Source organism: Bubalus kerabau, chromosome 1 (genome assembly GCF_029407905.1).
Source record: "Bubalus kerabau isolate K-KA32 ecotype Philippines breed swamp buffalo chromosome 1, PCC_UOA_SB_1v2, whole genome shotgun sequence".
In the NCBI taxonomy this organism is placed as follows: Eukaryota; Metazoa; Chordata; class Mammalia; order Artiodactyla; family Bovidae; genus Bubalus; species Bubalus kerabau.
Genome location: NC_073624.1, coordinates 177,293,385 through 177,307,620, shown reverse-complemented (window position 1 = coordinate 177,307,620; position 14,236 = coordinate 177,293,385). Strand labels below are relative to the sequence as shown.

Sequence of the window (14,236 nt, the reverse complement as noted above, 5' to 3'; positions counted from 1 at the left end):
GGTGACAGTCAGGTGGAACTGGGGAAGGGACAGGAGTGGAGTCAGAGGTCAGAGCAGATAGATGTCTATGGGACAGGTGAGGGTCACAGGCATACAGCATGGGTTACAGTAGATGACATCGTAGGTCATGGAAGACAGAGTTATCCTCATAGCAGGTGAGAGATGTAGCCAGGAATAGAGAGGTTGTGGAGAGGGAGCAGAGGGCAGAGGGTCACAGGAGAGGTAAATTCAGGGGTTAGGACAGGGTGGGGCTGGAGTTTTGAGGGGCCGGTCAGGGAGGTGGAGATCATGGCCAAGGCCAGGACTGAGGATCATGGGGAATGAGCACTGAGTTGGGGTGGAAAGAGAGGTCAGGTCAAGAGTCAGGGTAGGTTATTCTTGAGGCTTTCAATGGCTAAGTCAAAGATCTCTCGGTAAATGTCACAGTGCTCTTGTAAATATGTGGGTTATTTTCAGATTTCTTTTGATATTGATTTCTAACATGATTCCAGTGACAAGAGAACAGACTCTATATGATTTCAATACGTTTAGACCATGACACTTTTGCACCTTGTTTTATGACCCTGGGTATGGGCCAGTATCTCCTGGTTTATAGTCTATGGGAACTTGAAGATTTTGTACCCTGCTGTTATGTGAAAATTGTATAATCTTAATTATGTTGAATTGGCTCATACTGCTTTTCAGGTCTACCATATCCCTCTGCTTTTCTGTCTATTCATTCTGTTAATTTTTTGAGAGTTTGATATTGAAACTCCAATGAAAAATCTTAATTTATCTACTTAAAAAATAATTGTAATATACAGTGGAACTATATGTAACTTTCTTCTGTATTTTCCAAGTCTTCTGTAAATGTGCTATCATACTTTCATAAATTAAAAAATAAAAAATTAAAACCAAAAAAAAAAAAAAAGTCAGGGTAGGTTAGAGCCAGAGGTGGTACTGGGGTTCACAGAGGATAGGATCAGGGGGTCCAGTGAAGGGTTGAGGTGCAGACAGAGGTCATGAGGTCCACGGTCATGTGGGAACACATTCTGAGTATCAGGGTGAAGTGTGAGAGGCTGGAGTGGGGGGAGGGGGTTGTCACAGTAGAATCTGAGTCAGGGAACTGGACCATAGGAAAGGGGATCAAGGGTCACAAATCAGGGGTGATCCCTTAGGGATTATGGAGTCGTTGGTCAAGGAGACAAACACTGATGTCCAAGCTGGAGTCTGAAGTTAGGGTCAGGTAGGGGTCAGAGGTCTGAGTCAGGTGAAGGTGGGCTCAAGGGCTCAGGCCCCGCCATAGTCAGGGACGGGGTGAGGGATCGGGTAGGGTCCTCACTTCATGCCCAGCGCGTCTTGGCCCACGGGTTCCCGCCGGCCCTTGTGTCCCACGGCCACATCCTTGTGCAGCGCAAAGCCCTCGGGGAACCAGAGGGTGCTGTGCTCACGCTTGCGGCGGGCCACCATGACGCCGAGGACCAGGAGGACCAAAAGGAAGATGCCGCTGGCCGCCAGCAGCGGTAACAGCGGCACGCTTGGTTCCGGCAGCTCCACTGACTCCCCTGCGGGCAGGAAGCAGGGGGTCTTTACCAGGGGTCCAGGCCCACCCTCATCCCCCTACCTCGGGCCGGGCCTCACCCCGCGCCGCCCGCAGTGGGTAGGGGAAGTCGAGGCGCTCCACTGCCGACAACGCTCCCAAATAGTCTGCCGCGCTCTGAGCATCAGGGAAACAGTGGTCGTTCTCCGGTGACTGCAGGCACAGACGGTTGTCAATCTCCAGCATCACTACAGAGCTGCGGAGACACAGTGGAGGGACAGGAGGCTCAGCAGGCACTGCCAGAAGCCCCGCCCCAGGCCCCGCCCACCTCCCCACACCTCGCTCAGAAGAGCATCTCTACTCACCAGGTCACCACTAACTCCCATGCGGCATCCAATCCTGCCACATCCCCTCAAACTATCGTTTCTTTTAATCCACTTATGATATATTTGGTGATATTAAGGATATTTATTTTTTAGCTGTGATCATGGTATTACAGTGCTTTTAAGAAGAGAGCTTTTGTATTTAGAGAAGCATGCTGAAATGTCTACATATGAAGTGACCCACTATCTAGGAATTATTTTGACATAGCATGGGAACTAGGACAAATCGAAGGGACTATATGTGAAACAGGAATGGCCATATGGGGGGCTTCCCTCATAATCCAATGGCTAAGACTCCCAGCGCCAAGCGCAGGGGGCCTGGGTTCAGTTCCTGGTCAGGGCACTAGATCCCACATGCCACAACTAAAGACCCCGCAAAGAAGATCAAAGATCCCGTGTGCCACTAAGACCCAGCGAAGCCAAAGATATAAATATATATATAAAGAATGGCCATATGCGTTCATTGTCAATGCTTGGTCCTAGGTACCTAGATGTGCATAACCCTGATCTGCTTTTGCATATGCTTAAAGTTCCTTGTCAATTCCCAAGCCAGTCTTGCTGTGGTCACCAGTGTCCTCTAAGTCATGAATCCAACGGCCACTGTTTTTCCATCAACATCTCCTTTCTCAGGCTGGTGCATCCATCTCCTGCCTGCTATGAGCACTGGCTTCTAACAGTTGACAGCTGTTCCTTCCCCCAGAGAACTGGCCTCAGCAAAGTGGGGAGCCCTTCACTTAGGAGGTGACACCACTTAGGGAAGCCCTAGGCCAGGGATCGACTGATGTGTACAAAAGCTGGCCCTTCTGTCTCAAGGCGGGACCAACTTTATCCTCCAGAGCTCTCCAAGGGATCAGGCTGTGGCCCGATCCTGGCTGAGGCTCCCTCCTGCCTCAGTTCCTGCCCCTGTCCCATCCTGCCTCCCTCATCCCCTATCTACCCAGAGCACCCTTTCAATACATTGCATATATCTGAATCTCAGGCTCTGCTTCCAGGAACCCAACCCTCCAAACTTTTTCCTTCTTCAGGATACCCAGTACCCCAAGCCCTGGGTCTCCTACTGTCTCTGCTCCTTCCACTTCTCTTTTCTGAGCTAATTTCTTTCAACCAATCTTTAGGACTCAGTGTCCCCATGTCATCCTTCTGTTCCCCACAACTCTCCCTACTTCTTCAAGTCCCTCCATGGCTACCATGATTTCCAGGTGCTTTGGTCTCACTCTTCAGACCCTAGCCGCCTCCTGAGGGTCTTCCCGAGACCCCCAGTTCCCTCCAGACACTACAAGCCACAAAGTGACCCTTAATTTTGAGCTGGTGTCTTAATCTTTTTTAAAAGAGATTTTAAAATAATTTTACTTGTTTGTTTATTTTTGGCTGTGCTGAGTCTTCACTGCTCCACGGACTTGTGTCTAGTTGTGGAGAGCAGGGGCTATGCTCTAGTTGCAGTGTGCGGGCTTCTCACCGCGCTGACGTCTCTTGTTGCAGAGCTTTGGCTCTAGGGAACACGGGCTCAGTAGCTGTGGTGCACGAGCTTAGTCCCTCCACCGCTGGTGGGAGCTTCCCAAAACAGGGATCAAACCAATGTCTCTTTGCATTGGCAGGTAGATTCTTTACCACTAAGCTGCCAGGGAAGCGCTGTTTCTTCATCTTGATGAGAACACCTCCAGCAACTCAGTCACCCAGCCAAGGACTGGCACATCACCCATCCACCCACCTCCTTCATCCCAGTCAGAGGTCCTGCTCCTCATCTCTGACTTCCAGCCCTCCTCTCTGTGTCAGGGTCCTACCCTATTCAGAAGCCACATCTCCCTCTGGCTCCTCCACCAGGTCACCAGCAGGAGAGTTTTATATTTTCCATTTATGTTAATTTTTGACAGTTTGATACTGAAACTCCAACTAAAAATCATAATTTACCTACTTAAAAATGATCAGAATATACACATTCGTGCTAAGTGGCTTCATTCATGTCCAACTCATTGTGACCCCAGTGAACTGTAGCCCGCCAGACTCCTCTGTCCATGGAATTCTCTAGGCAAGGATACCGGAGTGGGTTGACATGCCCTTCTATAGGGAATCTTCCTGACCCAGGGATCGAACCCATGTCTCTTATATCTCCTGCATTGGCAAGAGGGTTCTTTACCACTAGCACCACCTGGAAAGCCCATAATATATAATGGAAATACATGTAACTTTGTTTTTTATTTTACAACTCTCCTATATGCTTCCCTTGTGGCTCAGCTGGTAAAGAATCTGCCTGCAATGCAGGAGACCTGGGTTCAATCCCTGTGTTGGGAAGATGCCCTGGAAAAGGGGAAGGCTACCCACTCCAGTATTCTGTCCTGGAGAATTCCATGGACTCTATAGTCCATGGGGTCGCAAAGAGTCAGACACGACTGAGCGACTTTTACTTCACTATAAACTTTATAAGTTAAAAAATAAAAAATTAAAACAAAATGGGCAAGTTAGAGCCAGAGGTGGTATTGGAGCTCATAGAGCATAGGATCAGGGGGTTCAGTGAGGGCCTGGGGTGCAGACAGGGGTCAGGAGGGGGCTCTTCTTCTGCTCCCCAAAGGACCATTGCCCATGTCTGGAGGCATTTCTGGCTGTCACATCTGGGAGGGGGGAGATCTGTTGCCTGCATACAGTGGGGAAAGGCCAGGGAAGATGCCAGACATCCTACAGTGCACAAGACATAACGGCCCCTCACAGTAAAGAATGACCTGGCCCCAGATGTCAATGGTGCTGAGGCTGAGATGTGTGTATTATATGTATTACATGACTCTGTATGTACCACCATGAAGGCCCTCCCACACGTTGGGCATTTCCTAAGCAGTGAAATCAGTGAAAACATAACTGGACTAAAGACCTAACCCAGTGCTGAAACCTATTAGGTGCTTTATCAGATATTTCCGGAATAAAGCCAAGTTCAGCCACAGAGTTTTAGAGTTTGAAGGGAACTTAAAAATAGCTAGAATAGTGGTTCCCAGATGTTAAGGGAAGTAAAACGCACAAGGGGCTTCCCTGGTAGCTCAGCTGGTAAAGAATCTGCCTGCAATGCGGGAGACCTGGGTTCCAGCCCTGGGTTGGGAAGATCCCCAGGAGGAGGGCATGTCAACCCACTCTAGTATTCTTGCCTGGAAAATCCCTAGGGACAGAGGAGCCTGGCAGGCTACAGTCCATGGGATCGCAAAGAGTCAGACACGACTGAGAGACTAAGCACAGCACAGCAAACGCACAAGGCCTTATGAATGGTGCCCCTTCCCTAGCATCTGCGTGCACCCCCTACGGCTCCCCTGGGGGTGGAGTCACTCACCCGATCACCTCGGGGGCCAGCTCCCGCCGGTTCCGGGATTCAGCGCCAGGCCCAGGCCGGTGGTAAGGGAAGACCATGGCCTGGCCATTCTCGTCCAGACGGAAGCGCAGCGAGGTGCGCAGGATGCCGCTGAGCCGCTGCAGGAAGTCGGCGCTGGAGCGCAGCAGCTCCTCAGGCGGCAGCAGCACTGTGAGCACCAGGACGCCGCGGGCCAGCAGGGCCGGAACCTCACCCGCACAGTCCAGGCCATCCCAGCCGCACTCCTCCGTGTTGCAGCCCTGGTCGCAGCGGCCGTCAGCGAAGTGGTCCGCGCAGTACTTCTCATACACTGGGCTGGGGGCGGAGGAGGGCTGGGTCAAGGGAGCCTCTCCCCCAACTCCCACCCCCCACCCCACATGCCCCCACCTTGCCCCACCTGCCCCACGAATACACCACGAAGCACCCAAGACTCCTCAGGGAGCAGAGAACTGGAATGTATCCACATGCTTGTGGAATGTATCAGGCTTTCTGCAAAACCAGCCAGCTGCTTTGCAATTATTAATAAGTCAATAACTATTGACAACTGCACCCTAGGTGCTAAGCGCTGATATAGGAGCTAAGGATATGAGTGAAGTGAAAACGTTAGTCACTCAGTCGTGTCTGACTCTTTGAGATCCCATGGATGGTGGTCTGCCAGGCTCCTCTGTCCATGGAATCCTCCAGGCAGGAACACGGAAGTGAGTAGCTTTCCCTTTTCCAGGGGATCTTTCCCACCCAGGGATCAAATCCAGGTCTCCTGCATTGCAGGCAGATTCTTTACCGACTGAGCTACTAGGGAAGTCCACCAAGGATATGGCCCCAACACAAAACCTTACCCACTTGAAGCTGTCATTACAATGGGCAGAGACATAGATTAAAAATGATGAATGAGCAGAACATACAGTATTTTGATTACACACCAATAAAGGCTAAATGTAAACATACACACACACAAATTAAATGCTAAAGGAAGAAATTAAGCAGAGGAAGTGCTGTGGGTGGCCAGGAAGGAGTTCACAGAGTGACTTGTGCTTGAGCAAAGACTTGAAGGAGATGAGGGAGGAGCCATGTGACTTCCTGAAGGACAGCATCCCAGCAGAGCGAACAGCCAGTGCAAAGGCCCTGAGATGGGACCAAGCCTGGGGAATCTAAAGACTGGGAAAAAGGCCAGGATGGCTGGAGCAGAATGAGACGGGGGAGACAGAGGGACAGAGGGTCAGACAGGGCAGAGAATATGGATGGATACATAGAATGTATGAGACAGATAGACAGGCCTCATGAAGAGACCGAGAAGGTCAGAAGAGGGGCAGAGAAAGACCAGCAGGGCCATGGACAGATGAATGGGCATATAGAGGGGCAAAAACACGCATGGGTGAACAGAAGGACAGAAGGGGCACATAAATGAACAGGTGGGGCACAAAGGTGTGCAGATGGACAGATGGGGCACATACAGGGACAGACTGGCATAGAGACAGACAGATGGACAGGTGAGGTCCGAGGATGGACAAGCAGGGGTGCAGAAAGACAGCTGGGTGCATAGAGGGACAAAACGAATTCATGGATGGACAGAAAGACCAACAAACAGGGTATAAAGAGGGACAGATGGAGTGCAGAGGCAGACAGAAAAACAGAAAGGGCTAATGGATGGACAAACAGACCGCCACACTGATAGGCAGGGAACAAAGATGTACAGACAGGGCACAAGAAAGGGAAGACAGGCAGACAGACATAAATGGCACGTGGATGGCTAGGTGAGGGGCACAGACAGACAAACTGCACGCGGATGGGCAGACAAGGTACACCAAGAAACAGATGGAGCAAACGACGGGACAGCCCAACAGACAGACTGAGGACGGACTGACAGATCAAGGCAAATGAATGGACAACAGAGAAGCAGGGCCCACGGGTGGTCAGATGTGGCACATGGACAGACAAGACCCAGACTGAGGACGGACTCACTTGCAGGTGCGCTCGCGGCCGCCGGCGCGGCAGTCGAAGTTGTCGTAGAGGCAGGCGGGCGAACTGCAGGCGGGGTCGCAGCGGCTGTTGTTGAACAGGAGCCAGCACTGCAGCGCCGCGCACTGCCGCCAGGGGTCGCTCACGCTCAGCGAGCAGTCGCCGCCGTCCCAGCCGCAGCCGGGGCTGTTGCACTCGCGGTCGCAGTTCTTGTCACCGCTCTTGGCCTCGCAGGCGGCTCTCGGGCACGCCGGCTCCTCCGGGACCTCGGGCATCGCCACGGATACCTCGGGCATCGTCGCGGGCACCTCACAGCGGGGCCCGGCCCAGCCTGACGCGCAAGCGCAGCGGAAGAAGGGCGCGAGCGGCTCCGGGCGGCAGGAGCCCCCGTGGAGGCAGGGAGAGGTCACGCAGCTGGCATTGGCGGCCCCGGGAGGCAGCCCCCGGGAGCCCCGGCAGGCGGGACCCGACAGCCCCGGGGGGCAGGCGCAGCGCGGTCCACGGACCGTCTGCTGGCACGGGACACCCACGGGGCACTGCAGCTCCCGGCAGGAGCGTGCCACCCGCTCGCAACGCGGGCCCCAGAACGGCTGTGGGTTGGTTGTGGGGAGGGGAGAAAGAGGGGCAGGGGATAGAGGGGGAGAGAGAAGGGGAGGAGAAAATAGGGAAGGTGAGAGAAATGGAAAGGTGGAGAAGGGCATTGAGGGTTGAAGGGGGAGAGGAAAGGAAATATGGAGGATCAGAACTTGGGAAAGGTTGTGCCTCTGATCTCCCGAGATCTGGCCCAACCTCTCCCGGCTCCCACTGCCGGCCCCACCTTACAGGTAAGCCCAAGCTTTCCCAAGAGGCTGCAACTCCAAATTCCGGAGAGACACACACACACAACCTCCAGGTAATTTCAACATTTCCCAGAAATCCTCTTCCACTTCTTGTCCCCTAAAAGCCTCACCCTCCTATGAGGCCACGCCCCCTACCCCCCACCCCCACCCGCTTCCAGAGACCCCGTTACCACCGGCCACCCCCACCTACCACCTACCGGGATGCAGTGGCAAGAGAAGGTCAGCACACCCCCAGGGCCCGGGCTGGGACGGCACTGGCCTCCATGCTGGCAAGGCTGAGACTCACAGGGAGATAAGACAGTCTGACAGCGGGGACCTGGGCAAGCAGAAGGGAATGGATCAGCTGCCTGTGGGGAACACAGGCAGGATCCCAGGCCAGCCCCCTCTTCCCATGCTCACCTGTGAAGCCAGGGTGACACAGGCAGCGGAAGCCCCCACCTGGGTCCTGCAGGCAGTCCCGGGTATGTGCCGCGTGGCAGGCACCTGGGCGACACTCATTGATGTCCCCCTCACAGCGCAGGCCAGTGTATCCTGGGGGGCAGGTGCAGCGGAAACCACCCACCAGATCCACGCAGGTACCATTGTGCAGGCACCGGGGCCCCAGGTCCAGGGCTGGGCCTGGGCCACAGTCATCCTCATTAATCTCGCAGAGCACGCCTAGGGGGGTGGGGGATGGGGGACATCAGGAGGGCTCAGAAACCCAGCCTCCCCACCTGTCCCCAAACCCTGGTCCTGGCCTACCCAGTGTCCCTGGAGGACAGGAGCAGAGATAGTGGGCCACGAGGTCAATGCAGATGCCCCCATGCTGGCAGGGCTGGGAGGCACACTCGTCTACAGCATCCTCACAGTTGTCGCCAGTGTAGCCAGCTGGACACTGCAGTGGGGGCGAGACAGGGACCGCCTCAGCCCAGAGGGACACAGATGCTCCCCGTGAAGATACAGAGAATCCCAGGGCAAAGGGACACACGCAGTCATCCCACACACAGAGATACGTTCAGCGAGCAAAAACACACACCCAGTTCATGGAAACACCCAGACACAGAGGGCTACAGATACACTCGGTGCAAAGAAACACACATACATACAAATGTACACAGGAGAAATACCCAGATACACCCAAGACACACACAGCCAGAGATGCACACTCAGACACTGGCACATGCGTGCCATTCATACCCATAGAGACACTATGCACAGAGACACACATGTCCAAGAAATAACAAAAGACAGAGGTAGAGCCAGAGACACCCTGAGATCTACCCAGAGTGACACCCACAAAGATACACCCAGAGTCACAAAAGCAAAAACCCAGACATGCCTAGAGAGGGACACCACACCAGGCTCTAGACACACAGAAATGTGTAGCCAGACACATTCAGGGTGACCAGCCCTCCATCTCCTTCCCTGTGTGCTCCTTACCTCACACACATAACCGCCCGTGTAGCCTCGGCAGGTGCCCCCATGCTGGCAGGGCTGAGCCAAGCAGGGGTCCATCTCCTGCTCACAGTGGCTGCCGGTGTGGCCCTCTGGGCACACACAGTAGTGGGAGCTGTCCTTGTCCACACACTGCCCACCCGCCTGACACAGCTGCTCCGTGGGCACCCCTGAGCAGAGGAGAGCGGCATCAGGCAGACTCCCTCCTCCCTGCCCCCGTCATACACAGCACACCCAGCATCCCCACTAGCCTCAGTCACCAAGGTGTCACACACATTCCACTGGGCTACCACACATCCCCTGACACTGACACACACACACATGCACTTTCAAAGCTCACATCAGCCAGGTCACACACCAGCATTGCAGACATCCCAGCTGTTTCACAGTGATAGACACACATACCACCTTGTCCTGGCCAGCTGTCAGTCACATATCCACACACTCGCACACACCCCACGACGTCCATAAGCTCTGGTGCACTCTCATTCAGCTCACACTAGGAGGAAGTATGTGCACACACGCCCAATCACGCGCTCCCCCTCACCGATTTGGGCTGCGGCCTCTCTGCAGGGCAGGCTCCGGATGTCACATAGGCGGCCGCTCCACCCAGGGGGGCAAAGGCAGTAGAAAGAGGCCCCTGTTCGGGCACAGCGACCCCCATTCTGACAGGGCGAGCGGCTGCACCAGTCCACCAGCGTCTGTCGAGGAAGGGCAGGGTGTTCACACTCGGGGACCCCTAGAAACCCTGCCCAGCTTCTCCCCTGAGCAGGCTCCAGAACGCCTCTTCAGATTTCTCCCTCAGGATCCCTGCCAGGCCCCTCACCGCAATCCCTCTGCCAACTCCTCCCCAGGATCCAGGCTGCCTTCTCAACCAACCAGGGTACCCAAAAGGCCCCTCCCCCAGAACATCCCTCTAGACTTCTCCCCAAGGCTCCAGTGACCCCGCCCACCTGGCACTGAGCACCAGTGAAGCCGTCTGGGCAGGCACAGTGGAAGCCAGGGTGGGCGGCAGTGCAGACGCCCCCGTGCATGCAGGGCCGCGAGAGGCAAGGGTCCGCTTCATGTTGGCAGTGTGTGCCAGTGTAGCCCGGGCGGCACAGGCAGGTGAATGAGTTCACACCATCCACGCAGGTCCCTCCATTGAAGCAGGAGCTGGAGGGAAAAGAGGGGCGCGTCTGGCCCCACCCTTCAGAGGCCCTGTCCCCCTCCTGGGCCCCTCCTGACAGAAGTGACAAGACCCCTACCCCAAGGAGAAGCTGAGGTCCCCCAAAGGCCCCGCCCTGTCATGTCCCTTAACCCCAGTATACCAGATGCTTCAGGGCTATGTGGAAGCCACATGGAGGCCCTCATCCCCGTGGCCGGGCCTTGCTACCGCAGGGACCAGGGTACCTAAGGTGACCTCCCAACAGATGTCCTGCCCCTTCCCGGACATGTTCCCATTGGGCATCAGAGTCCTGAAGTGGGTGTCCAGCCGAGGACTCCTTGTCCCCGGCTCCTCGGGTCCCATGCCCCAACTGATGCCAGGGTCCTTGACTCCCAGGAGAGGCCCCACCCACCTGGGACTGCAGTCAGGGAGGTCCTGCTCGCAGTAGAAGCCGCCATAACCCGGTGGGCAGGTGCAGGTGAAGGAGGCCACGTAGTCTGTGCAGGTGCCTGAGCCGCAGGGGCTGCTCAGACACTCGTCCACGTCTCGGGCACAGCGGGGACCAGCAAAGCCAGGGAGGCAGGAGCAGGAAAAGGAGCCCACCCCATCCTGACATGAGCCACCATTCAGGCAGGGGTCTACGGTCAGAAGGGAAGAGGTCTGGTCACGCACCTAACACCCTGACCTGGCCATGCTTTGCATAGACGGAAATGGAGAGAAAGCCAAGCTTCATTGGGAGGGGCACACTTAGCCAGGGGAACCAAACCCTGTCCTCTCTGTGGCCTCATTCCCTCCCTTATCTGGTGGAAACCTCATCTATGTGGAAGGGAGGAAAGGTTTGAGAAGTTCCCAAAAGGTCCCTTTGAGCTGCCAAGTGCTAGTTGCCTGCGTGTGTGCTATGTCACTTCAGACATATCCAAATCTGTTTGACTCTATGGACTATAGCCCACCAGGCTCCTCTGTCCATGGGATTCTCTGGGCAAGAATACCGGAGTGGGTTGTCATGCCCTCCTTCAGAGGGTCACCCCCACCCAGGGATCGAACCCTCATCTCTTATGTCTCCTGCATTGGCAGGTGGATTCTTTACCACTAGCACCACCTGGGAAACCCCAAGTACTAGTTGTATCTGCTTAATTCCTGAGCTCAGCACAGGAGGTCTCCTCCAGGCCTGGGCTAGCCAGTTAGGGTGGCCACTGACCACATGTGGCTCTTGAGCACTTGACATGTGGTCGGTCCAATTTGAGATGTACTGTCAGCATAAAACAGACACCAGAGAGCAGATCGTGAAGATTCCATATGAAAAAAGAAAAAAATAATGTAAAATACCTCAATCATTTTATATTGATTACATGTTGAAATGATAATGTTTTTATGTATTAGGTTAAATAAAATATTAAATTTAATATCACCTGTTGTCATTTTGTTTGCTTTTTAATACAGCTATTAGAAAATAATTAATTCAAGAACTTCCCTGGTGATCCAGAGGTTAAGACTACCTGCTCCCAGTGCAGGAGGCCTAGGTTTGATCCCTGGTAAGGGAACAAGATCCCCCATGCTACAACTAAGATGCAGTGCAATGAAATAAATTTTTTAAAAATTAATTCAAAAATAAACAAAAAAATATTTTTTTTTTAAAAATCAACTAAAAAAATTTAATTCATATGTGACTTGCATTATTTGTCTATTGAACAATGCTCCTGGTGACTCACTAAGGGGCCTATTATCTCATAGTTTACATACAATTTTAACTTGCTTGCTGCCAGAGGCAGTTTACAGCCTTCAGAGTCAAACAGACCTGTGCTCCTAACCTAGCTCATCTCTCTACTCACTGCATTACCTTGGGCAAGTCACTTAACCTCTGTGGGGCCTCAGTTTTCATGAACAAATGCAGAAAGTAAGACAACTGTGAAGATGAAATGAAAGCACAGTGCTAGGCATACTGTAGCAACTTGATGAACATGTTCCCTAGGTCAGAATCCTCCCCCCAAGAGCTCCCTTGAACTCACTGGGGTCACAGTCATCGATGTCCTGATCACAGGAAGGGCCACTGTAGCCCTCATGGCAGGTACAGCTGAAACTCCCTGCCAGGTTGGTGCAGGTACCATGGGGACCACAGGGTGAGGGGCTGGCACACTCATCCACATCCTGCTGACATCGTGGGCCTGGGGGTGGGGAGGAAAATAACATCCAGGATTAGCAGATGCAGGGTAGGGTCCGGGAGTACCTGGTGCTCAGGAGGAATCTTAAGACTGAGATGGATGAAGGCAAGAACAATTTGCCTCTGGGCATTTTGCACATACTGTTCCAGAACACCCCTCTCCTTATTTCAGCGGATGAAGAATGTGATTCTGTGATTGAGGTCTGCTCCTCCAGGCTCTCCCCAAACTCTCAGCCTGAATTCTAGATTCTTAAGCCCTTATCAAACCAAAACCAGTCACTCGTAAAGGAAATCAACCCTGAATATTCATTGGAAGGACTGAAGCTGAAGCCGAACCTCCAATACTTTGGCCACCTGATGCTAAGAGCCAACTCACTGGAAAAGACCCTGATTCTGGGAAAGATTGAGGGCAGACGGAGAAGGGGACAACAGAGGGTGAGATGGGAAGTTGTATGGCATCACTGACTCAATCGATGTGAATTTGAGCAAACTGTGGGAGATGGTGAAGGACAGGGAAGCCTGGCATGCTGCCCTCCATGGGATCAAAAGAGTCAGACATGACTTAGCAACTAAACAATGAACAACACAGCCCATATCTCTTCCCCTTCTCCTGAACTGACTACACAGGCTGCAAGTGTCTGTGTCTAGCTCTGTTCCTTCCCAGAGGAAGCTCCCTTAAAAGGCAGAACCAGGGGACTTCCCTGCTGGTGCAGTGGCTAAGACTGTGCTTCCAATGCAGGAGGCCTGGGTTCAATCCCTGGTCAGGAAAATAGATCTCACATGCTGCAACTAAGACCCAGTACAGCCAAATAAATAATAAATAAACAATTTACTAAAAAAAAAAAAAAATTTTTTAAAGGCAGAGCCGGTGGTGGGGGGGACTCCTTCTCTGGGTCCCCAGCATCACCCAGTACGGAGCAAGTTGCAGAGGAGATGAGGAAGAGAAGAAGCAACTGGTGTACCTTGCCAACCAGGGGTGCAGGAGCAGACAGCCATCTGGCCAGGAGCAGACTCACAGTAGCCCCCATGCTCACAGGGATTCGGGGTGCAGGGGGACAGCAGCTCACACTGATGGCCTGTAGTGGGCAGGCAGAGTGAGATAGTCTTGAGAGATTCCTTGTTCCCATCTCCCCGCAAGGTCCCCACCTTGATACCCACCTCCCAAGCTCCTGTGTAAGAGTGGGAAAGGAAAAGAAAAAAAGGGCAAACACAGAGAAGGAAGAGAGAATGAAGCAGAAAGGAAATAAGAAGGAAGAAGGAAGGAAGAGGCCCTGGGGAGGGAAGGTGGAGACACGCACCCTGGATACCCGGGGGACACGTGCAGCGGAAGCCCATTCCATCACTGGTGCAGGTGCCGCCTGCCCGGCAGGGATGGGATTCACAGGCATCTCGAGTGAGGCTCTGACTGCACTGAGGGCCACTCCAGCCAGGTTCACACACACAGCGGAACCTGGTGAGGGAGGCAGTCAGGGCTG

The 14,236-nt window shown here is 53.6% G+C and overlaps 1 protein-coding gene across 1 annotated transcript in view; it reads right to left on the bottom strand.

Moving 5' to 3' along the window:
• NOTCH3 (notch receptor 3) overlaps positions 1-14,236 on the bottom strand; it is a 39,696-nt gene that overhangs the window by 13,752 nt on the left and 11,708 nt on the right. The window contains exons 14-27 of the mRNA XM_055542417.1: positions 14,060-14,211; positions 13,724-13,837; positions 12,610-12,765; positions 11,016-11,241; positions 10,410-10,611; positions 10,004-10,157; positions 9,442-9,626; positions 8,764-8,896; positions 8,422-8,679; positions 8,220-8,338; positions 7,187-7,773; positions 5,210-5,542; positions 1,621-1,775; positions 1,322-1,544 (exon numbers count right to left, since the gene is read on the bottom strand). Coding sequence (XP_055398392.1) covers positions 1,322-1,544; positions 1,621-1,775; positions 5,210-5,542; positions 7,187-7,773; positions 8,220-8,338; positions 8,422-8,679; positions 8,764-8,896; positions 9,442-9,626; positions 10,004-10,157; positions 10,410-10,611; positions 11,016-11,241; positions 12,610-12,765; positions 13,724-13,837; positions 14,060-14,211 — 2,997 coding nt within the window. The remainder of the gene's footprint in view (positions 1-1,321; positions 1,545-1,620; positions 1,776-5,209; positions 5,543-7,186; positions 7,774-8,219; positions 8,339-8,421; positions 8,680-8,763; positions 8,897-9,441; positions 9,627-10,003; positions 10,158-10,409; positions 10,612-11,015; positions 11,242-12,609; positions 12,766-13,723; positions 13,838-14,059; positions 14,212-14,236) is intronic.